This window comes from Cryptosporidium sp. chipmunk genotype I (assembly GCF_004936735.1).
Source record: "Cryptosporidium sp. chipmunk genotype I strain 37763 chromosome Unknown contig_15, whole genome shotgun sequence".
Taxonomy (NCBI): Eukaryota; Apicomplexa; class Conoidasida; order Eucoccidiorida; family Cryptosporidiidae; genus Cryptosporidium; species Cryptosporidium sp. chipmunk genotype I.
The window spans coordinates 164,238-191,129 of NW_027125583.1; the positions used below are offsets into that span (position 1 = coordinate 164,238).

The 26,892-nt window shown below is 31.8% G+C and overlaps 12 protein-coding genes across 12 annotated transcripts; 10 read left to right on the plus strand and 2 right to left on the minus strand.

Moving 5' to 3' along the window:
- Positions 1-234: 234 nt before the first annotated feature.
- On the plus strand, positions 235-1,224 carry ELE39_001004 (uncharacterized protein; the record flags this gene model as incomplete). The annotated part of the gene is made up of 1 exon (XM_067343961.1): positions 235-1,224. The coding sequence occupies one exon, from the start codon at positions 235-237 to the stop codon at positions 1,222-1,224; it is 990 nt and encodes a 329-aa protein (XP_067202762.1).
- A 1,885-nt stretch (positions 1,225-3,109) lies between these two features.
- Positions 3,110-5,296, plus strand: ELE39_001006 (uncharacterized protein; the record flags this gene model as incomplete). Its single annotated transcript, XM_067343963.1, has 1 exon — positions 3,110-5,296. The coding sequence occupies one exon, from the start codon at positions 3,110-3,112 to the stop codon at positions 5,294-5,296; it is 2,187 nt and encodes a 728-aa protein (XP_067202764.1).
- A 320-nt stretch (positions 5,297-5,616) lies between these two features.
- ELE39_001007 (uncharacterized protein) lies at positions 5,617-6,525 on the plus strand (the record flags this gene model as incomplete). Its single annotated transcript, XM_067343964.1, has 1 exon — positions 5,617-6,525. The coding sequence occupies one exon, from the start codon at positions 5,617-5,619 to the stop codon at positions 6,523-6,525; it is 909 nt and encodes a 302-aa protein (XP_067202765.1).
- A 447-nt stretch (positions 6,526-6,972) lies between these two features.
- ELE39_001008 (uncharacterized protein) lies at positions 6,973-7,782 on the plus strand (the record flags this gene model as incomplete). The annotated part of the gene is made up of 1 exon (XM_067343965.1): positions 6,973-7,782. One exon carries the CDS (start codon positions 6,973-6,975, stop codon positions 7,780-7,782), a length of 810 nt encoding a protein of 269 aa, XP_067202766.1.
- A 1,692-nt stretch (positions 7,783-9,474) lies between these two features.
- ELE39_001009 (uncharacterized protein) lies at positions 9,475-10,359 on the plus strand (the record flags this gene model as incomplete). Its single annotated transcript, XM_067343966.1, has 1 exon — positions 9,475-10,359. One exon carries the CDS (start codon positions 9,475-9,477, stop codon positions 10,357-10,359), a length of 885 nt encoding a protein of 294 aa, XP_067202767.1.
- Positions 10,360-10,818: 459 nt separating this feature from the next.
- Positions 10,819-11,934, plus strand: ELE39_001010 (uncharacterized protein; the record flags this gene model as incomplete). Its single annotated transcript, XM_067343967.1, has 1 exon — positions 10,819-11,934. One exon carries the CDS (start codon positions 10,819-10,821, stop codon positions 11,932-11,934), a length of 1,116 nt encoding a protein of 371 aa, XP_067202768.1.
- A 295-nt stretch (positions 11,935-12,229) lies between these two features.
- ELE39_001011 (uncharacterized protein) lies at positions 12,230-13,099 on the plus strand (the record flags this gene model as incomplete). Its single annotated transcript, XM_067343968.1, has 1 exon — positions 12,230-13,099. One exon carries the CDS (start codon positions 12,230-12,232, stop codon positions 13,097-13,099), a length of 870 nt encoding a protein of 289 aa, XP_067202769.1.
- A 1,089-nt stretch (positions 13,100-14,188) lies between these two features.
- Positions 14,189-15,079, plus strand: ELE39_001012 (uncharacterized protein; the record flags this gene model as incomplete). Its single annotated transcript, XM_067343969.1, has 1 exon — positions 14,189-15,079. The coding sequence occupies one exon, from the start codon at positions 14,189-14,191 to the stop codon at positions 15,077-15,079; it is 891 nt and encodes a 296-aa protein (XP_067202770.1).
- A 1,197-nt stretch (positions 15,080-16,276) lies between these two features.
- On the plus strand, positions 16,277-17,833 carry ELE39_001013 (uncharacterized protein; the record flags this gene model as incomplete). Its single annotated transcript, XM_067343970.1, has 1 exon — positions 16,277-17,833. The coding sequence occupies one exon, from the start codon at positions 16,277-16,279 to the stop codon at positions 17,831-17,833; it is 1,557 nt and encodes a 518-aa protein (XP_067202771.1).
- Positions 17,834-18,564: 731 nt separating this feature from the next.
- ELE39_001014 (uncharacterized protein) lies at positions 18,565-20,142 on the plus strand (the record flags this gene model as incomplete). The annotated part of the gene is made up of 1 exon (XM_067343971.1): positions 18,565-20,142. One exon carries the CDS (start codon positions 18,565-18,567, stop codon positions 20,140-20,142), a length of 1,578 nt encoding a protein of 525 aa, XP_067202772.1.
- A 390-nt stretch (positions 20,143-20,532) lies between these two features.
- Positions 20,533-23,904, minus strand: ELE39_001015 (importin-beta N-terminal domain-containing; the record flags this gene model as incomplete). Its single annotated transcript, XM_067343972.1, has 1 exon — positions 20,533-23,904. The coding sequence occupies one exon, from the start codon at positions 23,902-23,904 to the stop codon at positions 20,533-20,535; it is 3,372 nt and encodes a 1,123-aa protein (XP_067202773.1).
- A 414-nt stretch (positions 23,905-24,318) lies between these two features.
- ELE39_001017 (uncharacterized protein) lies at positions 24,319-26,004 on the minus strand (the record flags this gene model as incomplete). Its single annotated transcript, XM_067343974.1, has 1 exon — positions 24,319-26,004. The coding sequence occupies one exon, from the start codon at positions 26,002-26,004 to the stop codon at positions 24,319-24,321; it is 1,686 nt and encodes a 561-aa protein (XP_067202775.1).
- Between the last annotated feature and the right edge of the window lie 888 nt (positions 26,005-26,892).

Consider the following 26,892-nt stretch of genomic DNA (forward strand, 5'->3'; position numbering starts at 1 on the left):
ATTCCAGTAATCTGAATCTATACGGAAAACTCTAAAAAGTTAAAATAAATAGTAAAGTCCACACCATTCCTCATGCTATTGATCTAATATTTGTTTTTTTTAACACAAACCCAAAATAATTATTACAAACATCAATTTCTAGATCAGAATACACACGTATTCCCGCTCTTTCAAATTGGAAATGAAATCTAAAAAAACTAATCAGAAATTTATTTTCTTAGTATTGTCAAATAAATGAATTCGTTTCTGTATTTTAAATTTTTTTCTGTATTTTTTCTGTGGAAAGTTTGCGTATATAATGGAAACTACGATCCGTTCTTAGAAACCGTGTCATTTATTAAAGTTCAGGAGAACTTAGATAAAAAATTTATGGTTTCACCATTAGATTCAAATTCAGGAATTATTTTGGATGTTGGGAGCGGTAGTAATGACAATGCAGTTCTTAGTGTATTTGGAGATTCTCTCTCCACTAATTTTAGTGGAATCGGGTTAACAGATGATGAAGAAAAGGAAATGAACCGCGTGTTCAAAAATGATTGTAATGCTGATGTTTTTAGTTATTTAATCGTTGTTCTGAGCGAATTACTTGTCACTCTCAAAGAATATGAATGTAGATTGAAGCTTTTGGAAAAAACTTTCAGAGCATGCAGAAATTATGGAACTTTAATGAGAAGAATTAGAAAATGCAATGAGGTTGAGGAAAGTTACAGACACAATAGAAGGGGGGGCCGTGACACTTCAGTTCAAATTAAAAAGTTTACTGGTAAGGCTTCAGCGTGTGTGAATGCAATATCCAAGGGTTTATGGCTTGGAGGAAAATATACGGATGTTTCCAATGAAGTATCCGGAGTCAATTGTACTGAACAAGAACTATTCGACGAAACTTGCAAATTAACCAACTACAAGGTACAGCATAAAGTGGTAGTTGCAGCCTTTATATCTGCCTCTGTTGCATCTTCGAAATGTAAAGAAAAAAAAAGATGTAGAAGGCCTAACAGAAGGTGCAAGTGTACTTTTTTTGCTATTGATCAAATTGAAAATCTTATTGTTGAAATTGAAGGCAAAATTGCAGAAAAAAGCGCCTTCGTTCGCGGTTGCACAAAATACTTAAAAGACACAAATGGATCTATCAACAACCGTGGAATTCAAGTTCCTCCACAAGAAATAGATGAAGGGCTTAAAGAAATAACACAAGTTAGTCGATTATTAACTGATGTTTATTAATTTCTGCTCCAATTTCATATTATCTGGCCAGACAATTTAAAGCCGCTAAACATGACACCTTGTGTTTTGGTGGGTGTTTTTGGTTTCTGTTAGCAGGATTCATATTTTTTTAGTTTTAGTCGTCCAAATAGTTACAAGGAAATTTTTTCCAGAATTTGTCAAAAATTTTAAATCTATGTCTATTTTTAGCTTGTTTCAACCTAAATTCTTAATCTATGAAATCAATTGTAAATTGTTACTAATTGAAATAATATAATCGACTTTTGAATTGTTTTGAATATTGAAATGAAAAGATGAGTTGTTCTTCATGGACGAATCTTCTTTTTTAAGTTTTAAATCGGTTTCTCAAAGTATTAGGGCCATATTCTGTCAATAGTGAGTTTAAATAGGAAGTTAACTGCAGTGATCGACAATTCGATCTTGTACGTGCCCATTCTGCTTTAGTTTAGAATGTGAATTATCAACCTCAACGAAAGTTTTGTTTAACGAGAAATGTTCAAATCAAAGATAAATTTAATCTTGAAATCTTTAAATAGGTCTGGCGAGTTTATCATAAAAATCAAAAAATTGAAAGCTACAGTATGTGAAAATTATGGGGTAAAATAAAAGAATATATCTCTGTAAGTATTTAAGAGCTTTAGAGAAATATATTCAATATAAGAAAAAATATGGACTTCAGCAATCCCATAAAATACTCTCTAGGCAACTTATTCTCTGGGATCTTGGGTTCAAGTTTCATTTTCCATTACTCTCAGGTCTTTGAAGTTGTGTTGGCTAACTCGAAAAAGATTATTAGCTCAAAATGCCATATATGTTTGAATTGTATTTAATGTCTCGGAAAGAAGAACTTATTGAGCTGTAAATATGATCAGTCGGACTTCGATCTTCAGTTAACCAGCTCATTACATTGCTTACAAAGTTAAATCACAAACACTATAACAATATAATAACAAATATAGAAACTATTTGGTTTAAACATACAAATAGTACACTAATAGTGCGTGTCAATTTTTGTGTCAAACTATTCTCCGATGAAATAGCTCTTTTAATTTATCTATTCGAGTTTTACAGCACAGCTGCTCACACTAATCTGGCTAAAACTTATAATAATTAATTAGCTTTGGAAAACAAAACTTCAAATGAGGAATTCGGAGGAGGAATAAGAAATAAAAGGAAAAAATAGTCAGACTATCTTTAATAGTTTTGAGTGTCAGATTATTCATGTATTTTCTCCTCTTATCCCTCACTCCCACATTCCCGCCCTCACCTACCCGCCCACCAACTTTAGTTTTTCCTTCACAGCCTTCTTCACTGAACTCTGGTGAGAAACGAAAATTTACATTGCTTTGAAATCATTGCATTACTTTTTTAATTATTTCAAAAAAATGGTTTGAAATTCTTTATTTTTAACTCCATAGGTATTTGGCTTACGCATATTATTGCATGCAAATTATTAGTTGTGTCAAATTAGTTAATTATTTAATTACTAGTAAGTTTTGGTTTAAAAAAAAAAATCACATAAGATCATTTTCTATATTACCTTTTATTTTTAGAATTGAGTAGACACTGGTGTTTAGAAATTAATGGAGAAGAATTGAAATTGATAAAATCTACGGATTGATCTCCCAAGCCTCCACAAAATGCATGCATTAGCGGGCTTCCGCTGCCGATATAATAATATTTAAAAAATTAATCACTTCTCTTAGTCACTAACACAATTTAGGTAGAGAAAAAAATCGGATTGATAAAAAGCACATTTTAGTTGAGTTTTGATGCATAATAGCAAGTTTTTACGTCGAAAAGCTGTTTTTGACACCTAGGTTAAGAAGATTCCAGTCATTTAGAATTGATCTATAAATTGTTACTCCCAAGGGAAAATTCTAATATGAATTTTAATTTGGTATTTTTTCTATCTCTGCTTTTTATCAGTATCTACGAGTTTGAGGAGTCTGATTTTTACTTAAAAGTAAGTCTTATTAAGCTCAAGGCTGTTGGTGGGATTGGCATAGACCAGCTTGAAGAAAGTGCCAAAGGAGGTAGTGAGGGATCAAGCCAGGAAGAAAGTAGCCGTCAGCAGTCAGAAGAATCCGCCTTAAATTATAATGAGAACAAAATCGCCGAGACTTCTCAAGCATTCAGCGCTAAAAACAGCCCAGCTTACATTTCCAGTGGAAACGTCTACTATAAAAAACAAGTTGGGGTAAACATGCTTGCCTTTAACTCCCGCAATGAAATAATCAAATTCCTCTTGTTTGAGAGCAAAGCTAGAGATTTGAGTTCATCCTTTTCAGATTGCGTTAAAGTCTCCAATGCATACTTAACTTCTAAGTTCACACCGAACACAAGTGACCAAAATGAAATTATTGTCAACGCCAAAGAGCTACTTGAACTTTTAACAAAGTATATTAGGACAAATGGAAGATGTCTAGAAGCTTTTTGCGTCAAAAAGGAAGCAAAAATAACTAGAGCAAGTTCTGGAAGTACCATGGATACTGATGAAGAGAATGATTCTGACACAGATTCCAGTGTGGAAACAAATCCGAAATCTCCTTCTAGAACTTTTTCAGATCAACTTCCCGATACTGTAAACACCGTTTCTCACCATCAACTTACTGTTCCCTTAGAGCGAACTTCAGTAACTTCAATTGCATTCTCTGATGGCCAAAGTTTTAGAGATTCTATAGAATTCAAACCACACAAGCAAGATCAATCTGTCTCAACACCAAATGAGTTTCCTAAACCTAAAGAAAATCAGAGTGTGATTTCTTCTTCGAATTTCAATATTTTGCAAGAGCTTAGTTTTCGGGAAAAATCAAAAGGAGGCAAAGAGAGCAAATTTGTTCTAGAAAAGTGGTCTACACCAGATCCTAGAAATGTGCCTAGTGAACAAGAAAATGCCCATATTGAGTATGAAGAAACGGAAGAGGGAGATCGAGTAAGCCAGGAAAATTTAGTTCCTAATTTAGACTTGAGTACTAGAAGCAACATTTCCATAACAGAGGTTGAGATGGAACTTGATCTCATTGATCCGTGGAAAAGTTTGGTTTCAATGATGTTATATGAGCCAGTAAGGAGGTCTTCTTTAAAATATGATGAAACACATTGTAATAAATTGGCAAAGGTAACAGGCAGGATTATTGCATTTTTAATTAAGTTAAGCTGCAAACTACGTCTTGTACTAGATGATTATAAAAAGAAGAAATGTAATGAAAGAAATAAAGTCACAAGTCTACTAGTTGGTTGCTACACACTTAAGAAACAACTCAGAAAGTATATTAACTACTACTCTAAATTCAGATACGATCTTGTAGATTCAATTGTAGGTGTTACTCAGTGCTCACTGGCGAAAAACAGCTATATATCTCAGATAAATCATGCTTTCTCTCATTTTCCCACCGAAGGCTCGCGTATTCGCTGTACTTTAAAAGAGTATTACCTATTACTTGACTTTCATATATTTTTATTTTATGTAATTAAAGCATATAACTCTGCGAAAGAAAAGCTGGAAAAATTTATCTCGAGTAGCTGCACTTCAATCTGCCCAACGAGTTGTGGGAGAAGGCCAAGAATCTGCGATTGTTTTGAGCAGTCTTTCAATAATATTTTTGCTGACAAGATTAATATGGAATCTTATAGGTTTAATCTCTATAGCAGAATTAAGATGTGCAAAAACTATCTAATTTCTAATTATCTATTTTCAGGCAACATCCCTGAATCCGCTGAGTATGTTTCAGCATCCGGAAATAGATATAAAATTGGGAACATCAGTTATATACAAACAGTCCAGTTCCCAACTGTTTACCCTTCCAATTTGGAAAAGTATACTGTTCTCAAATCAAACCTATTTAACCTGCTTTTAAACCCAATTAATTCTCAGGAACAGCCCAATCCTGTGCCTACTGCCAAGGAAAGCTCCATTAGGACTCGTAATTCAGGAAAAAAAACAAAATCTAGGGTCAAGTTAAAATCTCTAATTAGAAAAAATAAAGACAAAGATACAAATAGAAGTACTAATCTTAATGCTCAAGCTCATCCAGATCCTTCTTCAAATCCTCAAAATAACTGGCTTTAGTTGGCATTTCATGCACTTAATACTTATGCATGCATTTTTGTGTGTAGTGGCTATGCGGGAAAGCGGTTTTGTAAACTTATAATGGAAATAATTAGTTTGGCAGTAGTGGAATACTAATAAATTGTTCACACTAATTAACCGCAATTACTCCGGTTTAATTTTTGAAGTAAAAGTGTTTAAATGTGTGTGTGCGCAATTAAGTACACACTTTAGCAGATGCACATTATTAGGCAGAATCCCTGTTACTATCAGTTTAGACTCTGTGCCAGCTTTTAAAGTTCTGATAATTGTATACTAGGCATAATTTTCTCTTATATAAAATGAATATTTTTTCTTTTGTTGGAATAAACTTTCTTGTATTTGTTTGCGTTTCTATTAACATTACTCAATTTTTCTTTGAAGAATTCAGTTTTTTAAGTCTTAAGGAAAGCAGCAATGAAATTTCTTTCAGGAAAAATGTCATGATAACAGTAAATGAATGTAGCGTTGAAAGTATTAATTTGCTTTTGGGAATTGACCAGGTTTTAAAGCTTGAAGTTTCTGCCTATCACTGCTATTTAAAGGACCTCGAAAGAGCGGTCGAATCATGCAAAATGAGATGTACCCTTTCTCGTAGAATAGGAAGATGTCGAGGCATTGAAGATAGATTAGCTACTACTAAAGGAAAGTATAAGAAGCTTTTGGAAGAACAAGCTAAGTGGACAAAATTATTGACTTACTGCATTAAATGCAGAGCACTCACGGAGTATATGCTTATCAAGAGTAAGGGAGGAGTTGCAAAGAAGACCAGAATTACTAGTCATAACTCTGAAAGTGATCCTGCATACACTCTGCAGAACTTATTCGACTCATTTGTCTCGAGAGACCTTTCAACTTATGAGATCTTGTACTTGTCAAGGATGGATCGATATAAAGATGTAGTGGGGAAATTATGTAAAGAAAAAAGCCGAACTTTGTGCAAATGCGCCCAAAAGTCTCTTAAAAATCTTAAAGATAATAAGAGTATTTTACAAAGCACTGTAGTCAAACAAGATGCATACCAAAGAAGATGGTATTCATTCTATTCAAAAGATTCAAATAACATTCCTGAATCAGGAAACACAATTGATTCTATTAAAGAAGAATGTAAAATGGTATTGGAAAAAGATGCCGAAATTCAGAACGGAATAAGTGGAGTCCTTAATCAAGGATTTACAGAGGAAGAACTAGCACCAGTTACTTCTTTATAATTCATTGTAATAAACGAAAGTAATTTTTTAATATGGAGAATGAATCGACAAAAAAGAATATCTGTTGGTTTAATTATTACAGTGAACTCACCATTAGTGTTCCTAATTTTAATTCTAGATTGCAGTTTCAATGCCAATAAACTATGATAGAAAAAAAAACTTAAGTTGTATTCATTCTTGTTCTATCGTAAAGTTGTCTTTTAATATTATGGCGCCAATGTGGGGAACTTTTATCATTCGAGTACTTGAATTAAATGTTCACTTGGAATAAATATTTAAATTTAGGAGGGCGGGAGGGGGGAATTCTCCGTGGATATTGAAGTATTTGACAGGATTTCGTGATAATTTTATTTTATGTGTATACTTTTCCATTATAAATGTAAAAATTGCAACGAGTAATTACCAACTAATAACTTGTTGGTTTTGGTTGTAATATTATAAATAAATATGTCAACCGTTAATTCATGCAAATTCACTTTTTTATGGATGTGTAATTATTTATTTATATTAACTGTAATATCTTTTTTGTATCATAATGTATTTACGGAAACATTGCAAATGATCCAAGTGTCATTTTTTCAAGTAGGGACGCCCCAATATCAATCATTTTCAGAAACAAGGCTATTATTTCCCGGAAAAGGAAATAAGGAATATAAGGCTTTTCTTTCAGAATTTGGAGTTTTAGATGATTTAAAGATTGTGAAAGAATGTTCGAGAAATGGCCTAAATAAACTATTTGTAGAACTTAGGCAGAGATTTATATCATATTATTCTTTAAAAGGTGTATTATTAAGCTTTAAAAAAAAGCCAATTTCCATTATTAACCAGAGTCAAGTTGAAACTAGCAATCAAATGTTTCATGAAACTAGCAATGAGCTATTTAAACTACTTAATCAAATTTTTTCATGTATTGTAATCAAAAAAGCCTCTAAATACAAAAACTATCGCGTTTCTATAAACCACCTTGATTGCACGATTTATTCATATGTTTATTATTTGTCCATGAAAAAACTAAGCAAAAGAATTATTGATTTACTAGAAGAAACCCTCTCGAGCTTTACTAAATCGAAATGTAACTGTCAGCAATTTAACACAGATTTTAAACAGTCATCTTGCTACTACCTTTTTTTTTCAGTTAAAGCAATAAAGTCGTCAATTACAACTGAAACTTCGTATTATTCCCAATATAAACGGATTAAAAAAAACTGCGAGCCATATGTTTTTTTTCGGATACGCAAAATCCTTTCTTTCAAATGATTTGTAAATTGTGGCATCAATACAGGAACTGCCGAGTATAAAGCGCATGTTTTCCACGCCAAAATGTTTCTAAATTTACCAAAATGGTTTTATTTCTTTAACTCAAATACCGAGAATATTTCAAGCCTCATCGCTATCGTTTATTTTAGTCTTTCAAGCACTACTAAATTGTTTTTGTATTATCTCTGATATTAAACTATTGAGGAAAGTCTGTATCTCAAATTATAAATCGGAGAAAATTGTAAGTTTTAATGTTTTTGGTAACAAGCAGTAATAAAATTCTGCAGTGAAAAATGGAATCTAATGATGTAAAAATATTCAATTTCCTAAGTTATTATAAGTTGCTTGAAGAAAAAATTCTGAAATTAAGAAGAAAATTGAGTGTACTAGTTTAATTTTCGCATGAATTTGTTGAATTAATGGAAAAGTAGGTGATTTTTGAGTTGAATGTTATTTCTTAACATTCAGATTTCTGTACATTTAATTCAACGCAGTTGTAATAAAGAAAAAATGTCGTAATTTTTATAAAAGAGAGCATGCAAATATATATATTTATGCATATAAAATCTACAACTCGATCTAACGGTAACTTTATTTTTATTTACAGTTTCTGACTATAAAATTTAATTTTTTCAGTTTACCGCCTTTCGTGTGCTAGTTATTACTCGTTTTTACTAATTTAGAGAAAATGATAAAAATGTTTTATACGGGAGATGAGAATCAATCAAATATTATTCAAGTTAAAAAGAAAAATATTTAACAAACTTTGATGTAAATTTACCAATTTTATCCAACTTTCATGACGAGTTTGTATAATTCGAGCAATCATGTGAAATCTTTCTTTTATATTAGAATAAACTATAATATCGAATTCACACTAGTCAATTAATTATTTATTTTTAAAGAAAAAAGAAGAAACCATAAAATAAATAAACTTTAGATCTAATATACTAGTCTGTCCGTACAGGAAACCGTTTTTTTTATGTTTTAAATATCTAAATATATAATTAGGCTTTTATTTAGCATTACCAACCAAACCCAATTAATTCGGTCAAATTTTCCGTGCATGAATTAAATAAAATTTTTTTTAATCTTAGCGAATAAAAAAAAACAGCTCTATCTCAAAATCGACTAATTCACATTTAACCACCTATCATGTCGTTTCCCACGAAAAATAACTATTTGCATGTATTCATTACATAGACTGAATGCATTTGTATAAATAGCTGCTAATCTGGATTTCAAAATGAAATGATTAGTTTTAAACCAAACAATTATGAAAGTTGGAGATTTTTTTTCCAGCTAAGTTAATGGCTAATGAATACGCAATTTAAAGGTTTGCTATATTACAATAGAAGCTAGACTAAACATTAAAATTTAAATAAGCTGATTTTCGCAATCAAATTAACCTAGAATTGTGAAAACCATCTATATAATATGTTAAAACAGAATGACAACAAGCTTTAAACCGCAGCTAACTTTGTGTGAACACCACAATTAACTGAATGAAAATATAAAGTTATTAATTTGTGTGCATGTGTATTAATATACCGAAAATCATTTATTTTTACCTATATTTATTGGCTATAAAAATTCAACTTTAATTGAGTCAGAATTAACTCGGAGTCATAACTAATTTTATCATTCCAATTCTACAAAGTTGCTAAACAGCCTATCTTCTTTTTGTGTAAAATGTTAAAGTGCTCAAGTGCATTAAATTTCTTTCTAGTTTTGTTCTTAACCGCTTATTTCTCTTCAAGTAACTTGGGAGAGAACTTTATTTCAGATGTATCATTCTTAACTGCAGTAAGTCTAGAAACTGAACTTGAAGCTCCTCTTGTATCAAGTACTCAAATACCTCAATTTGGTGTTTTTCAAGGAAAAGAAACAGAAAACACTAGTAATTATGTTACTAGCTTCGGAATTGGTTTTGATTTATCTGTTAAAAATAAATGTAGCAAACAAGAATTGAGAGATTTGTTAAGAAAACTTGAAGATACAATGTTTAAATTGTTTAAAAATTATGGAAAAAGTAAAAGCTTTGAAAAATCAGGTTATGAGCAACGCACCCCTTCCTCTCGAACTGCTAATAAAACGAAACATTACAATAGAAAAATTAAAAAATTAAATGATAAGACAAAAAGACTACTTATAGAAATTTTTGGTTGTATTTTAAAATTGACAGCAAAAAAATACTCTGGTAGATCTGTTAGAACCAACGAAATTGGATGTAACCTTATCACAATAACATATTTTTCTTCTCTTAAATCCACAAGTAAAGTAATCCTGGCTGCTTTAAAAAAAACACACAAACAGTTATCTGAAATTTATAACGAATGTATTAAATCGCCCGAAATAAACTTATCTTCATGTTACTGTTTTGGAGCTTCAGTCTCTAGTATTGAAGGTTCCATCTCAGCACAAAATCAGATTTTGGAAGATTCTAAATCTGAAAAAAATAAATGCAAACGCTACATACGAAATAAACTAGTGACTAGATTATTTGGGCGCAGGCAAGTTAGAAGATCTGGAGATGTAGTTTCTAAGACTAAAACTGGGATTACTACTTATCTTTAATCACATTCAGTCTTTTTATGTAAAAACATAAACTCAGGCTAGTATAGTCCTGAGTTTATTTTAAGAATAAAATGGCAAACATTAATTTGGAAAAGGCCAAGCTTTACATGTACAATTATTTATTTATGTTCTTTTGGCAAATAAGACAAGTTTTAAAAAATTCATATTAATTAACCAAAAATAATAAAATTTTTTTCGTAAAATTGTGCATGCGTTGGGCGCTACTTAATTTTTTAGCTGAAATAAATATTTAAATACGTAAAATGAATGAAATCTTAAAATAGAAAATCTTTTTTTTTAAAAAAAAAAAAAAAAAGGAAAGAACAACTGGATCATTTAGATATTGGAGTATTTAATAATTGAATCCGTTCGAATGTATTGATCACTTAATTTGTGCCAATTATTCGGAGTCTAATTAATCTAGTTTAATTTTTTTTTTAAATTAAAAATTGTGATATAATGCACTTTTTTTATATGTACATTTATTTAATTTTGTGTTTTTTATATATAAAGCGACCTAAAATTTTGGCCTCTCAATCAGGTAAAAATAACCATCTTTTTGAGCTTAGTTTCATTACCTCTGAAAGTAATGAGCAAATATCAGTTACTATGAATATTAAAGAAAGTCAAGACCAGCCATCTAGAGCTTCAAGTATTGAATCAATTGAGGCTCAGCTATGCTGTGAATTGTCCGATCTATCACCTTCGAAACCCGATCATATGACAACCCTTCAATTTCTAAGTACTTTTGGTCTAGATGATCAGATGTATTTAAGAGGAACGTGTAATGAAAAACTAAAAGATGTATTTATTTCAATAGCAAAAAAGCTAATTACCTTTTATTTCTTGTACAGAGGAGAATATAGGCGTGATTACGGTACATCCGGCAGAAGAAGCAAAAACATGTCTTTAAATTCAAAATGCCAATTAGAATTTGCAAAATTAATGATGAGATCTGGTGAAGTAATTGCTTCGATGTCGAGATACATAAGCTCACTTTTCAAATGCATATTGTATTTGCTTTCAAGTTATTATAGGAAGCTGGAGATAGAGCAAAACAATTGTGGATGCTCAACGTTTTATATTTTCTTCCAGCTAACGATGATGGAGATTATTGACTACATTTTGAGTATGCTCGCATATTCAGAAAGACAGCTACTTAAACTAATTGCTAAATTTGCTGAAGGTAGCTATACTGATTCCGAAGCTAGAATTCAAGCTTTAGACTTTGCTCTTGAAATGATTAGAAAAACAATGCTTATTGAGGAAGAGAAATTTTCTAGACATAAAAATAGTTTTGAATCATGCAAAGAATTTATGAAATCTAGCAGCTCAAAAATGAGTTCCAAATACAAAGCAAGTAGATTCGACACCTCAGTAAGTGAAGGCTCTAGCTCATCCAAATCCAGTTCCTTTAAGAGATTGTTTAGCAAGAAATTAAAGGGTAAAGGAAAAGATCATCAAGAGAAAAAGAACAAAAGAGATAATAATGAGGAGGATAACGAGCCATTTTGGAATATCTCTTTTCTTTCTTCTCTTGTCAGTGGGCTTCACGATGATGACGTATTTCTTTAAAAGGAAATCACAAATAACTATTGCCCTTTTTTCGTATGACCCGTTTGGCGCCAACTCAGTCTTAAATTTAATTGCAATTGCCGCCAGACTATTTACAAACATTTTAAGATCTTTTTTTTTTAAATTCAAGTGAACAACTACTATTATAAATTCTTTTCTAATCAATGAATTACTTTACTCTAATTAGCTAATAGTTTTAAAATTTTTGTTACGCTTATTAGAGAGCTAAATTTTGAATTGTTTAACAAATTAAAGTGGTGTTACTGCTTAACTGAGATTGTTAATTATTTTTCAAATGTCAAATATGATTTTTAAGAATCTTTTATGGAGTTTTGCGACGTTTCTAGTATTTGTTTTCAAAGGCATCAATTATAATCACGAGATCTTGAATCAGAAAATTGAGTGGATCTCTTTTTTGCATGCTCAAGGAGGAGAGAATCTTGCATCTAGTCTTTCTGAGCTTTCAATTAAAGCTGTGGATTCAGCAGATTCGGGGAGTGGGGTGCAGTCACTGCCAACTAGTTGGTTTGAACAAAAATTAGGAATTAACCGCGCTGATTATCTACAATCTGTCGGGATCAGTAACGATTTGACTAGCCAACATTCCTGTACTAGAACTCATCTAAGCGAGCTATTAAGAGAGTTAAAAGACTCCCTTCAAAAATTAATCCTAAATACTGCGCAAGTACTGCACTATGAGAAAAACAATTCAGAGGGAAAATACGTGACATCAAGTTTCAATGAATATCTTACCGAAAAAAAACAAGAAGTTTCCAGATTAAACACAAATGTTGTATCGTTATTGGATAAAATATTTAAATGTTTAATGTTGTTGAATCTTAAAAAATATGCCCGAAAAAGATTTACGGAAAACTCAGTGAACTGCAACCCTCCAGTTTATTTTTTCCTTGCATCTTTAATAAAAATGTCTAAGGAAGTTTTATTAATTTTACAGAAACTCGAAAATCAATTCAAAAAAAAATACAAAAGTTCTATAAAGGATACAACAGCGACTTTTGATCATTCAACCTTAAGTTCTGCTGCTGAAGCAGTGAAAGTTTTAATTGACGAGCAAAATAAAATTAGTAAAAGAACCAAAGATAAAAAGAAAATGTGCAAAATGTATCTTGTTCTTACATACACAGATATCCCTGAATTACAGTAGTCAAATACTCCGTTGATTCCTTACCAAAAAATTATGGCAATTTAAACAATGGGATCAGTAAAACACAGATTTTTTTTTCATTTATAACGATTAACATTCATCTCATACTTGATTCCCCACAAATACTTTTGATCGACCAGAAAATTCTCAAATAGTTAGCACTTTCCCGTTAGTAATATTCGTAAATTTAATATCTTTTATCACTATCAATATTGTGAATAATAGGCTTTTTGAAATGATTTGAGTAAATGGAGAGAAACTCTTGTCTTTTGGTTTTCAAAATTCAATTTTTTCTCTGGACAAACTGTTTTTATTGGGCCAATTAAATTGAGTGTTGTATTTAGGTAAGGGGTATTGGCGTAGTTGGCGCCAAACGTTGCATATAACAAGTTAAATTAGTTGTAAAGATTTGTCCAATCTAAGTTTAAACTTTAATTCAAGATTGTTCTGTTTCTGAATTTCACTGAACTAATCAGCTCTATATTTAACTTCTAAGATTTAATTTAAAAAGCAACGATTTACTTGGTTTAAAGTTTTTGTTAAGCAAGTTCTGCAGTAACATTTGGGCAAAGCAGCAAAATGTAGCTCTATTGCTATTAAACAAGCCGATCGAGATAGAAATTTTCGGAAATAATGGAAATCTCCAATTCATCAAAAAGGAGATAATTATACGTTCAAATCCAGAAATTGAAAGCTCCGAAGCAATGCTGATTGCCCCTAAATCCTTTTTTTATGGCCACTCGGGAGTTCAGTATAAATGATAACTATTAAATGAATTATTATCAAATATTCATATTTTGGCGATAAAATACAATTTATTAAAGCTTTATTAAATTCGAACGCAAAATTAAATATTTTATTTCCGTGTGTAAGAGAGTGACGATTTCAATTATTTATTGTGTGTAGACAAATTATTCTTTGGTTGCCTAGCTAAACGTTTTTCTCCAAGTTATTAGGTGCACAGTTTTAATGTTTGTGTGTTGTCTCTATAATTTGTAAAACTTTTATTCTTTACTCCAAACTACAAGGAAACTATTTATAATCGTGCAAGTATTAAAAAACGCCTTAAAGTATTACTAGAATTTCATCATGATAAACTTCAAGTATTTACTTCTCATTAATTTTTTTGTAATAGCCATTCACTCAAACGGCTTTAATAGCTCACCTCGAAATGAAAATATTCAGTCAATTGAATTTTCATTCTTGAATGCTCAAGCTCAAGAACCTTTTGAAGGCCGGCGTCGAACCGATTTCCATACAAAAATAACTACGGTATTGTTTAGTGGTAAAGACGGAAATGTATCTACAGAAGAATTTCTGGCCAAATATGGATTTTATGGAGGAAAAGAAGATTTAAAACCTATTTGCACAAAAGCTGAACTTGAAAGTATCCTCAAGGAATTAAAAAAACTTCTTCCGGGCTACTATTCGCTTTTAGGTAAAAACAACTACTTTAGAAAATTGAGTTTTGTTGCAACCCAGGGCACAGTAGAATCTAATGATGTTTCAAACTACATCGTAAATACTCGTCCTCTTTTACATAGAGCTGAAGCAAATCTTATCACAATCTTGGAAAGATTGTTTAAATGTATTCTAACCAGGAAAGCGAAAAAGTATCTCAAGAGTTACAGTGGTTATTCTGCTGAAATTGCTCAAGTTATATATTCTAAATCTTTATCGAGCTTTAGTAGAAAACTGATAAACTTGTTGAAATATATTTTATCTGAACTTGAAAGTATTTATCCAAAATGCCTAAAAAAAGCTACTGGAGCAGACTTGGTAGAATGTAAAGCTGAAGGAGAAGCATTGAGTATTTGTAAAATTCATCTAACCTCACAAAAAGCCGTCAAGAATGGTGAATATCAACAACCAGAAGCCATTAAGGGTATTTTAAAGAGTCCAGGTGCTACAAGGAGTCGTTTTAACTCGGATCTAGTACAAAAAAAGGTCCGATTTGACGAAGCTGCCAAATCTGTATAATATTGTGAATGATTAACTCGATGTGTTTATATCAGATGATAAATTTGAGATTAATTATGAAATTTCATAAAATTAATCTTTCAAGCTACCGTAAAATTGAAATTACTGAATTTTCTAATTCGTTGAATTCATAATTTGAATAGAAATTTGATATTTGCAGGAGATTCACGGTGAGAGTGAATTTTTCAATACTCTTTAAGAAGGGAAGGGTCTCTTCAAGATAATTTTTTCGAAAAAGTTTTGAAAGAGGCTGTTTTTTATATTAAAATTAAAATAAGTACTTTAACTACCGGTAATGCCAATTTTCTACAAATTTTGTTATTCCGAATTAAATTTTAAAGAAACTATCAATATTCTTAAGGCTTTGGAGTATGATTTTAATTGAAAATTCCCATTTAATTTTTTTTGTACTGTACTATTTTCATTTCATTACTGTTTTCATGCGGAAATGTTTGCGAGGGGATGGGTTCTATTATTAAAATGCCTTTTTCCTGTCCTCACTAAAATTATTCAAACCTCTCACTGTTACGATATTGAGATTCCTTTTAGTTATTAAGTAAGTGGGAACTTTTGAAAAGTTCTGTGAATTTTTAATATATAAGAAATTACTAATAAAATTCGCAAGCTAATTAATTATACTATTTCTTGCTAATATCAATTATTTGTAATGCCAAACTTAATATATTTGATTTTATAATGTAATCGCCGGATAAATAAATTAATTATACTCTATAAATCTATTATTATTATTCCTATCAACAGATTTGTGAAATGATTCTACTTTTATATATTTTTTTGTGCATTTTTTTACTTTACCAGTAATTATTTGTTGCATGCATTTCCCGCCACTCTAGGAATCATTTAAATTTTCATATAAAAAAATTTTAGTTGCAATAATATGAAGAAATTCGGAAAAAAATGTTGAAATACAACTTGCTAATTATATATTTATTTGAGTAATTTTATGATGATTTATTTTGTAAATTCACACAGTGTGAATTATTGGTTTCGAAAAACACACTGAATATTATTTCCCCTGTCTATAATAACGCAGTTGCTATCAATCCGTAAACCTCCAGTTTAAAAAAGGTGTTGATCGATCAATAATTCTATTTAAAATTTTTTGCAGCATATTTATTTTCTTATTGAACAAAAACTCGAAGGATTTTTTTTTTGTCTATATATTAAAGAGCTGAAATGAAACTCAGGTTGAAAATCTTGTCTTACCTATTTGTGCTTTTCACCCTATTTTCTGGGGAGGACCATGTTGAAATTAATGATAGTCAAATAACTTCATTTTATTCTTTTGTTAAGGTTAAACTTAAAGCATCACCTCCTAATACCGAAAACAAAGAATCCGAAAAAAGCGTTAGACGTAAAACACCGACAGAATCCAGTCGAAGTTCTTCATATAAATCATCAAGTGCTGCTAGTACTGGAAAATCACAATCTAGTCCTAATACCGGAGATAGATCGCCACAAAAAATGCAAGCGTGGCCACCTCCACGAATGTCAAAGAAAACAATTAAAGGTAAGCCTGCTTCTAAGCCAGGCCATGTCTCTCAAAAATATGCTTGGCCTCCAGAAAAAAAAGAAAAAGATTCGCATGGTCAAAGGATTAAAGGCTTAAGTGCTAAATCCCCGGGGGAAGCAGAGATAGATAAAGAGGATCTTTATACTGCAATTAGAGTACAAGTCTTAGAAGAAGAGGATTCTGAACCTGAAATTTCCAGACTTTCTATATCATCATCTGATTCAGGAACTGATTCAGATTCTAGTGTTCCTGGGACTCTACTTGAAAAGAGAACTGCTCTTATTAAGAGAGAATCAGAGCTATCTCCAGAAATTGCTGAAAAGGTCAAGAAAATGAAGGAAAAGACCGAAAAGACCGTTAAAAGAAAGTTAGTTAAAGGTAGATACAGGGAATTACTCAATGATCCAAAATTGGCTAAAAAAATGTTGCTTATTTCAATTCCATTACTAATTGAACTTTTGAAAAAATTCCTTGAGCATTTTACTTCTAGAAGATTAACCATCCTTACTCTAGAAGATATAGAGCAGCTTCAAAATAGTCTATCTACTTCTTCGCAGGCCGGCGTATTTCTTAACACTATGGAAAGTCTAAATCAATTAATCAGTGAATTAAAACCAACATTGAAAGAGAAATTTGAGAAAAAATACAGAGAAGAATGTAGCTTCAGTTTTTTGAAAACTCAGGCCGAATTATTTTTAAGTTCGTATATGGAAAATGCCGAAATTGAATATGAAATAACTAAATTATCGAATCCGAAGGAAGTAAGAGTTGAAAATAGAGGTCAAGTGTTAATGGGGCTCTATAAGCAATTAAAAGAGACCCTACCAAGATTGAAAGAAAAAGAAGTCAGATTTTTGGAATGTTATTTAACATATTTAGAAAGGATAGATCATAAAAATGTTGAAGCAACAAAAAAAGAAGCTTGTACTTGGAGAGAGTTGCTGTTATTAAATTACTTTTTCACAGCTTTTAAGGGATATTCTATGCTATCAAGGGAATCACTAGCAAAATATGAAAAAGAAATTAGCGAATACGAGAAATTAATACAAAAGTCGGAAGGTGAAATGATTAGTTCTGAAAGGAGTGCTTATTTAATACTTGAGCCAATGATTAAAAAGCTTTCAAAATTAAGAATTGACTATGAACTACATTCAATGATAGCTACTGTCCTTCCGACAGTTATTGGAAAATGCATAAATCACTTGATGGGTGAAGGTTAATTAAAACAACTTATCAATTTTTGATAAAAATTTGAGTAACAAATTATTTGATGAAATAATTCCGAAATCTTATTTGATTTAAATAAATAGTAGAAATTCCTTCAGTTTAAAATCAGTTTGTCATAGATTAGTTTTAATGAACCAAATATCTCTCTAATAAGAAGAGATATTTTATTTTTCATAAATTTAAGCCTTTCTTGATTTAATTATAATCATTCCAAGCGCGCCAACAGCACCACGTAATTATTACGTGTAAAATTGCATGTACGAATTTGCAATATGGTACAAAAATTTGCAAGTGGCTGAATGCCTGTAAACAAAAATTTAGGTTTTTAAGTTTAAAATTCGATTGTTTCGTAATGCTAAAGTATTTAGGTGAGTTTATTATTTATAAAGTGTAGACAAGTAATTGGGCTATTATAATTATTTATCGAAAATTTTCTAGAGGAAATGAATTTTAAAAGGAAGAATTGAATAATTCCACTAAAAAATAATAAAAACGGGTTTTTTTTGGAAAAAAAGAGTAAAAATGGAGAAGATATGATATTCAATTATTTTTTTACCAATAATTCAATATTACTTTTTGATCATTACAAATTATAGCTTGATTTAGTTGCAACATTAATATAATTTGTAGACGCTACACACGTGTGAGAAGTGAACTAAATCTTAGTGATCATTTTGCAACACTAGTTGATAATTACTACAAAATTGGTTAATGAATTGTAATTATGAGGTTAAATGCTGCAACTTTAATCACCATTATTTCTCTAATAAATCAGTTTTTCGGGCTTTATCAATATAAAAACTTAAAGCAAATAAGTAAATATGGTAATAATAGTTTATATACAAGCTCTTCTCTATTAGAAATTTTGAAAAGAAAACCAAAAAGAAAAAAAAAATATATTGATTCTACTGAGGTATCTGATTTAACTTTAAATTCAGAAATTGAAAGCAAAAACCAAGATTTAGTGGACAAAGATAAAAAAAAAAAAAGGAATAAGTTCAAGAGAGGGCTTAAAAGAATTCCAAAATTTTTTAGTATATTTAGAAGGAAAAACCGTAACTCTAAAATTAAAAGCAAAAATAAACACAGAAAAGAACACCCAGTTGATAATTCCGTTTCTATAGAAGAAGACTCTGCGAAACCAACTGATGCAGTAGGCATGCCAAAAACCAAACAAAAACCAGAATTTGATATAGGATTAGATTCTGAATCTAAATTTGAACCTAAAGTTGAAGATAGTATAAAGCCTAGCCAGGTTGAATTATCCAATGAAAATAGCCTTGAAAATATAAATAATTGGGAAGTTTCAAAACTAATCAATGGAATGAATGATAAAAGCTATCTGAATAGCGTTATGAATGAATTGAAAGATAAGCTAAAATTCCAACAAGGTAAACACGATCAAATCGACTTTTTAATTGTAGAAAACAATCCCACTGGAGAAGAAATAGCTATTGGAATGAAGTATGAGCAGTTTTATAATTATTTAGATCACCATGTTTCCGCTAACACCGGTGGAATCACACCAATGATCAAATTGAGTGAATTGATATCATCAATTAATATTGATCAAAAACTCCTTGATTTGGAGCCAAATAATAATGCCGAAAAGGCAATTAAGAATATATTCCGAATTGAAAATGAAAATTACAAAGTAAAGCTAAATCCGCTTTTTAACCTCTATAGTCAAAACTTTGGTCAAGAATGTACGTTTTCATGGATGGATGATTTGATTACAATGCATTACAATGCATTTATGGAATTTAAAAGTACTGAGGAAGAATACCAGTATCTATTGGACCCCAGAAAAAGCACTCCGATTGAAAGAGCTAGAAATTTGAGTAGAGCCTACTATGAAATGAAAGCAGCCAAATCCAAATTGAGAGAAATCCTTATGAAATACTTAAATTGTCATATTATTACACTTTTCTTTATTAGGATCGATGATATTAATGTTGGTAAACATGAAGAAAAGTGCAGTGCTCAAGATCTAATTACCCTTTTATACTATCAAAACATCTTTCTAGCGTTAAAGAAGTTATATTATTTAACATTAAAAAAAAAGGAAAGTGAAGTAGCTGAGCTCAATCAAATGCTTATTTCAGGATTTGAATCTCTTTCAGAAGAAAGTAAGGTTAAATATAAAGTATTAATGCATCTTTCACATAAATTATTTTCCTTAAGCACAAACGCCAATTTATATCAGAAATTAGTTAAAGTAATTGATGAAAAACTTTCATTATGTTTGGCTTACATTGTTAACAATTACCGTTTAACTCAAGAAAAATCTTCAAGGTTATAGGAAGATATAAGTATCAGTTATAAGTCGTTTCTGATCGACTTCTCTACTATTTGTATATCCTCTACGGACCAATCAGATCTAAAAAGAAAAAAAATACATAGCCAGTCCCAGAAATAGTCCAATAATAATAATATAAAAATCAACATATCTCTAGATAGTTAAATACAACCGAAAATTATATCTCAAATAATTACTTTTTAAGTAGCAAAATTCAATATACTAGTAAAACATTAATCTAACTACCAGTTGTGTATCTTGTAGTATTCAAATACTAAAATGTACTGAAACATATTAAGTAGAAGTAAAATAAGTGGATAAAATACTCTCCCTACTCTAATTCTGCCAATTTTCTCGAACTCAACCCCTCCATTATTTTCTCCCCCTGAAGTTTTACTTAAGAGAATGAATGAAACTCTGAATACTCTGATCACCAACAAAATGAGTAGATATCTCACCCAAATATGGCTGAAAAGTTATCTTCATCAACTTCAATTGCTCTGAGTTTCTTATACATTCTATGAAATTGCACGCATGCGCATTATTGGCGCCAACTAAGGTACCGGATGGTCCACCAGTTGTGAGAATCTGTAAAATTTCTTTATGATTGGGATAGGGGTTGTTGGAAGAGTGGCAAGATGCTGTTAGGAGCTTGTGATAGTTGATCTCAAACTCATCTTGAATAGGATTTTGTGAGTCTAGACTTGAATCAGGGAGGATAGCAAGGTAATTATTGTCTTGAGCAGAGTCGTCGGAGCCACAATTAGGGTCAGATACAGAGTTTCTTCTTTGGAAGTTTGGATCATCAGAAAGTTTTATTGCATTAAAAAGGAGATAAACTGATTTGAAGGCTTCAAGAATAAAGTCGTTACGTTTACTCTGCTCAAACGTCAGTTCGGAAACAAGTTTTAAAAGAGCAATAAAAATTGTGTATCTGAGAGGAGGTGAAAGTGTGGCTTTAAGTAGGTTTGGGAAGACGACCTTGCTGAAAAAGATAAAAGAAAGTCCGTTCTGGAGTGTATCCAGCACGTTAAGAAGGGAAGCCTCTGGCATCTCACCAAACGGCTTCTTAATTACAATTATTGAAAATGCCCCAACGACTTGGGTTATTGTTTGGTGATCCCCAATTCGATTCCACTCCTGAGATTTCGTAAGAAGAAGATTTGCTAATGCAGTCAAGTACTGTGAATACCACTGGAATGGAAGGAAGCGTACGATGTCTCGAAGGAACTCAAAAGAGAGAGTTGATTGAAATCTCCTATGGCTCAGACAAAACTGAAAGCGCTCAAATACCTGCTTTACATGACTGGAAATTGTGGTTTCAAACAATGAATGTCTCCTGAAGAAAGAGCTGCAGAGTCTTACAATCCCAGGGACTGCCGATGCAGGTCCATGCCAGATCTTTGTATCGATCAAATGGATAAAGAGTTTGTCATAAAGCTCATTCTGGCTGGCCAGTGTGTCCAGTCTAAGGGCTAGCAGCTGCAAAGAGTAGGGAATGAAGTCGGTCAGATTCTTCTCTAAGATTCCAATGAGTATCGGCAAAACAAAATTATCCAGTTTCTCACAATCTGACGAATTCCTTATGCAGACTCCAAGAAGCTCAAATAAGTAGTGGTTGAAAGACGGATTTTTTGGATTCTCTACTGCAAGCTTTGTGCACTCCACAATGGTGGGAGCCAAAGTATTTACCAATTCGGACCCAAGCTTACCCAAGTATGTCAAGAGCCTCATCATACACCTCGGAATAAACTCGCTCTCGGTCAAATAAGTTCTTTTATCTCCGCCTTGGGAAGCCTTTTTGAGCATTGGATGAAGAATATTCCCAAGCATCTGGAAACATAGATTGTATGTTTCTGCTGGAGAAAGCTTAAACACAGACTCCTGGCTAACCATTCCAGATTGAAAATTCAAAAGAACTCCTCCCGATTTTGAACCATCAGATGTGCAGACACCAACAGTTGTACCAACTCCGCCGCTCTGAATTAAAAGATTACCTGTAGACGATGTTTTTTGAGTTAATATTCTCTCAAATGCCAACAAAATCATCATCTCCTCAATACTGGAAGTTTGAGTGGAAAGCCAATTGTAGGACTGCTGGAGAATATCCAAGGAAGATACATTATTGAAGTGGCCCTTAAAAACGATTAGGTACTTTAAAGCACAACAACGCATTAGGGGAGAGCTGGTGAAAGATTTAATATAGTTATCATAAAATCCAACAAGGTCTATTCCATGCTCCAAATTTGCAACACCTCCAATCTTTGAGAAGGACCTCACTGACAAGCAAATGAACAAGAACACAGAAGCTTCTCTGGTAACATCAGAATTAGTGATCTGATACTTACAGTAGCTACCACTCTTCTCGTTAAACTCCTCCCAGTCAAAAATAGATGAACCTCCATGTACATCATTCGAAATGCCGTTCAAGAGACTGATAATCAAATTACTTAATAGTTCACTCAACTTTGTGTAGTAGAACTTCCCTAAATTCTTGATGCATTCCAAAGCTGCAGACCGCTTGGAAGTTGAGTCACACACGTCATTGATATCCCAAAGGTACTTGTATACAAAATCCTTAGGATTTTCTTCAATTATGTTAAGATCGTTAATATCCAAAAATGTGCAAGGTATGAGAATCTTCTCAACAAGATGATCTAAAACCCCTGAGTCCAAAAAAGCATTATCTGACCACTGTGTAGCAGCCAGGGAGCCAATCAGCCTTAGGCCTTCGTCAATTAGAGAAGACATGGAACTGGATAACTCAGAATTCGTATCGAAACTGTTTTTATTTTGCGAAACCATCTTTGTAAGCAGGATAGCGACAGTTGAAAGAGACTTCCTGGCGTAAACATCAAATGGCTCTTGGTACCTGTCAGAATAAATCCTTAAGTTCTCAAATATCTGGCTCTTAATATTAAGACAGATAACCAGTTGGTCCTCGGAATCCGCTAATCCAGGAGTAGTCTCTAATTCCAGAATAGCCTGGAAAGACTCCATAAATGGCCCAATTCTGTCCTCAAAAAACTCAGGAATGTCACAGCAATGGAGAATATAAAAAAGTTGGCAGCTTAAGAGACAGATACTAATAACTAACTGTCTACTTGAATTGTCCTGAATTGCTGGTAGCCTTCTTAAAAGACACTGAGAAGAGTAAACAAATATTTTGTACATGGGTTCACAAACCACCCTGAGAATCTCCTTCAGCTCAAGTAAAACCTTGTTTGAGGATTCAGCATATCTGTATTTGTCCAAAATTAACTTAATCATACACAGAGCACTTTCATATTGCTGTAATTTAGAGACCAGTGCATTCAAATCGCTCCCTAAAAACATCCCATTATTGGAAAGAAGATCCGTCTGTTCGTCAGGTAAAAACTTGACAATACTGACCAAAAGATCATTCCAGTAGACAGGAAAGTCCCTGACCGATATATAAAGGAGCATTTCACCAATTTGGGACTGAATCATCTTTGGTGTGCTCATATATACATTCACAATATTACCTTTAATGATATCTCTGTCATGCTTACTCATCCCACCATGCTCCCAATCAATGTCCCATTTCCTCTTGACCAAGTTCTTCATATAAATACATCCAACTTGTCGAATATGTAACTCAACATCAGTTTTAGTAACGATCATGAGCAAAGTCTCAACAAAGCCTGGTACTCCCTCTTTCATGTTTAAGGAGCTCTCAGCCATCTTCACATCAGCAGGGTTGATGCTAGTGCTAAGACCTAATAGATTCACAACCTCTTCCATTTTTCTTGTTTAAAAACTATCTTAATATTCTGAACCCTGGACTCCCTTTATTAGCAACAGTCCTTTCTGCGCCTCCTCCTAGTTCCCTGTATTCACTTAAAGGGAAAAAATAACCTTAATTTCAAAAAATAAATTAAATTATTTCTGCCCCTGTTTAAATCTTATCCTTTGACAAATATTTTGTTTTTTACCTTGCAAATTTTCCAATTTTGTAATCTCCTATACCGGCAGTGCCAATTTTTTTTTAATAACTGGTTGTGGGGATGCCGCCTAAATGCAAATTGAATAAATGACGTAATCCTGGAATATTAATTAAATCAAGAAAGATTTGGTAATTTGTGTTATGATACTTATTTTTCTAGTCTAAATAATTATATTTAGAAAAAATGTTTCTCTTTTTTCTATACTAACTAGTTACTTGAATGTTCTGTTTTCGTGATAGCTATATACTGGCAGTAGCTCAAGTGACGTTCGAAAATTGCTCTCCTCTATAGATTGTTTGGCCATAAAAAGTCCTGTATAAATTATTCCAATGAGTGTAATTGCAGTAATTAGTAAAAATTTTCCGGAAATACTAATTAACTTATTACTGTAGTTATTTATAATTTGGTCAGCTATAGGAGCAGACAACAAAATGGTGTGAATGATTGCTAGAGCCATTGACTTTATTTCTGAAGGTGTAAATTTGATTGAAAAATAAAGTGCATTTATCGAGGGAACTACGCAGCTGACATGGAATATCCCATGGCAGAGTGTGAAAGCGGAAATAAAGTCAGTAAAGGTTTTTACTGGAATCTCATGAATCATGTATGTACAAAGAGTTAGTCCAAACGATACCATAGACAGAATTGCAAAACAATAAACCTGGAGAATTACTGGAGAAAATTTGCTGGATGTGGATGCGAGTAAAATCGCTAGAATTAGTGAAATAATTGATTCGCATATAAATGAGTAAAGTTCCCACCACTCAATATTAAAGGCTGTTTGGTCAACTATTATCCACTTGTGAAAATTATTGCTTGATTGTATGAAATATATAATCCAGTATGGAATCACTAGAAACCAGAACAAATTGTTTTTATTGCCTATAAATTCTAGAATGCTCTTTAAATACTGTTTAATACTTTGATAGTTAATTTGGTGATTTGAATTATTTGTGGAATTTAATAATAGTTTATTTTGAACCAAATAATTTCCAAATGGAATCATTAGTAGTAGAACCAATAAATTAAAGCAATAGATATGAATGTAGTCTACCTCGATTGCTGGATTGTTAATTTTTACATCTTTTCCGATTACTAATTCCAAAATAGATATAAATGTAAATCTCGAAATCAATAAACTTACGTAACTTCCAATATTGTAAAAGCAAACTTCACTCCATCCTGCAAAATCGCTATATGAACTGGAAGATCTAGTTTCGAAATCATCTATACTACTATCCACAATCAAAATGTTCAAATTGTAGTGCATACTAATGGAACTTGATTGTAAAATGCAGCATATAGTAAATAGTATCAGAGTAAAAACCAACACAGAAACACTATCTGGTTTTAAAGGCGAATTTGAATTATTGTCACCTAACTCAAACTTGCTTTTAAAACTTATTCCAGGGTTCCTTTGAATTAGTTCCGCCTCCTCTTTATGAATATTATTCATAATATTTGTTGTTTCATCAAAAATTAAAATATTATCATACAATGCTTCGCTATTAAAACCATATAAGCCACCACTTTTCCTAGAGTATCTTAATATATCCAATTTTAGAAATCTGGACTCAATAAATAAGTTAGTTGTGACAATTAATAATACGGCCAATACTGATCCCAACATTATTCTTAAAGAATACTTTATAGAAGTTTTTCTAGACTTCAAGTCTGAAGTCATCCCCAAGAAAAAACAAGACAAAGCTTCGATTAAAAACATGATTACCTGAAATGGGAGCCTTAGGCAATCGCTAACCACTAATAACGGCCATATCATTGTAATGCAAGAGTTAGCCCAGGAAGAAATCAAAATCAAAAGCATTAAACAAAGCTTTGAACTTTTCTCTGATGGGATAAAACCCCCTTCCGCCCTAAGTAAGGAAGTGTTATCCATCTCTACCACCTCAAACTAACTATACTAATTATATATTATTAATTCAAACCGCTTTGCTATATAATTTTACTTGTGCATGCACCCACACAATGTTCTATGTCTGCATATAACAGATTTTCATGGGAAAAATTTCAAACTACTATTACCGCATCCGATCATTCAACTGAAGCAGTCTCAAGGCTTCAAAAATTTTACTTATGAGAGTCTTATCATTGTTTGAACCACTTTCCTGTCGTCTAATTTGTAAATTAACGCCTTTGCGAGGATAAAACGGAGATGCCGCCGAAACCAACCTTAAAGGCGCCAATAACAACTATCAATAAAATGGGAACACGAATTATTAATGGATTAGAAAAAAGTAGTAAAAGATCAGAATAATCTTTGTGAACCATTTAATGTCTTTGGGTTTGCTGGATATGAATTTCCAAGTGTGCAAAGACTCTTTGGAACTGCACATAAAATACCTTGAAAGATGAGCTAAATGATCCACGAGAAATAAGCTTTAATTTTCAAAACCAATCAATCTATCTAGAAAAAATTAGCAATTTCAACAGCTAATGAAATTGTTTAACAAGTCCTAGAACAATAATTTTTTTAATTTTATTTTTTTTCAAAAACAAAAATATCTTCGAAAAATATATCTTTATCTGAGATGGATAGTAATAAATACATAATGCCAAAATACCGCCAAATTTTGCCCGCCTTCCGAGGGTTTAAAATAGTTTAAAGCGAAATAATAAAATGAACAAGGATAAAAGTCCGATTTAAGTAAAAGAAATTAGGAAATTTCGGACGGGAAAAGTGTATTAAAAGGGGGGTTCATGTATTAAGGTGAATTAATTTACTCTTGTTCTGAAACATTTAAGTTAGAAAACTAGATAATATCAG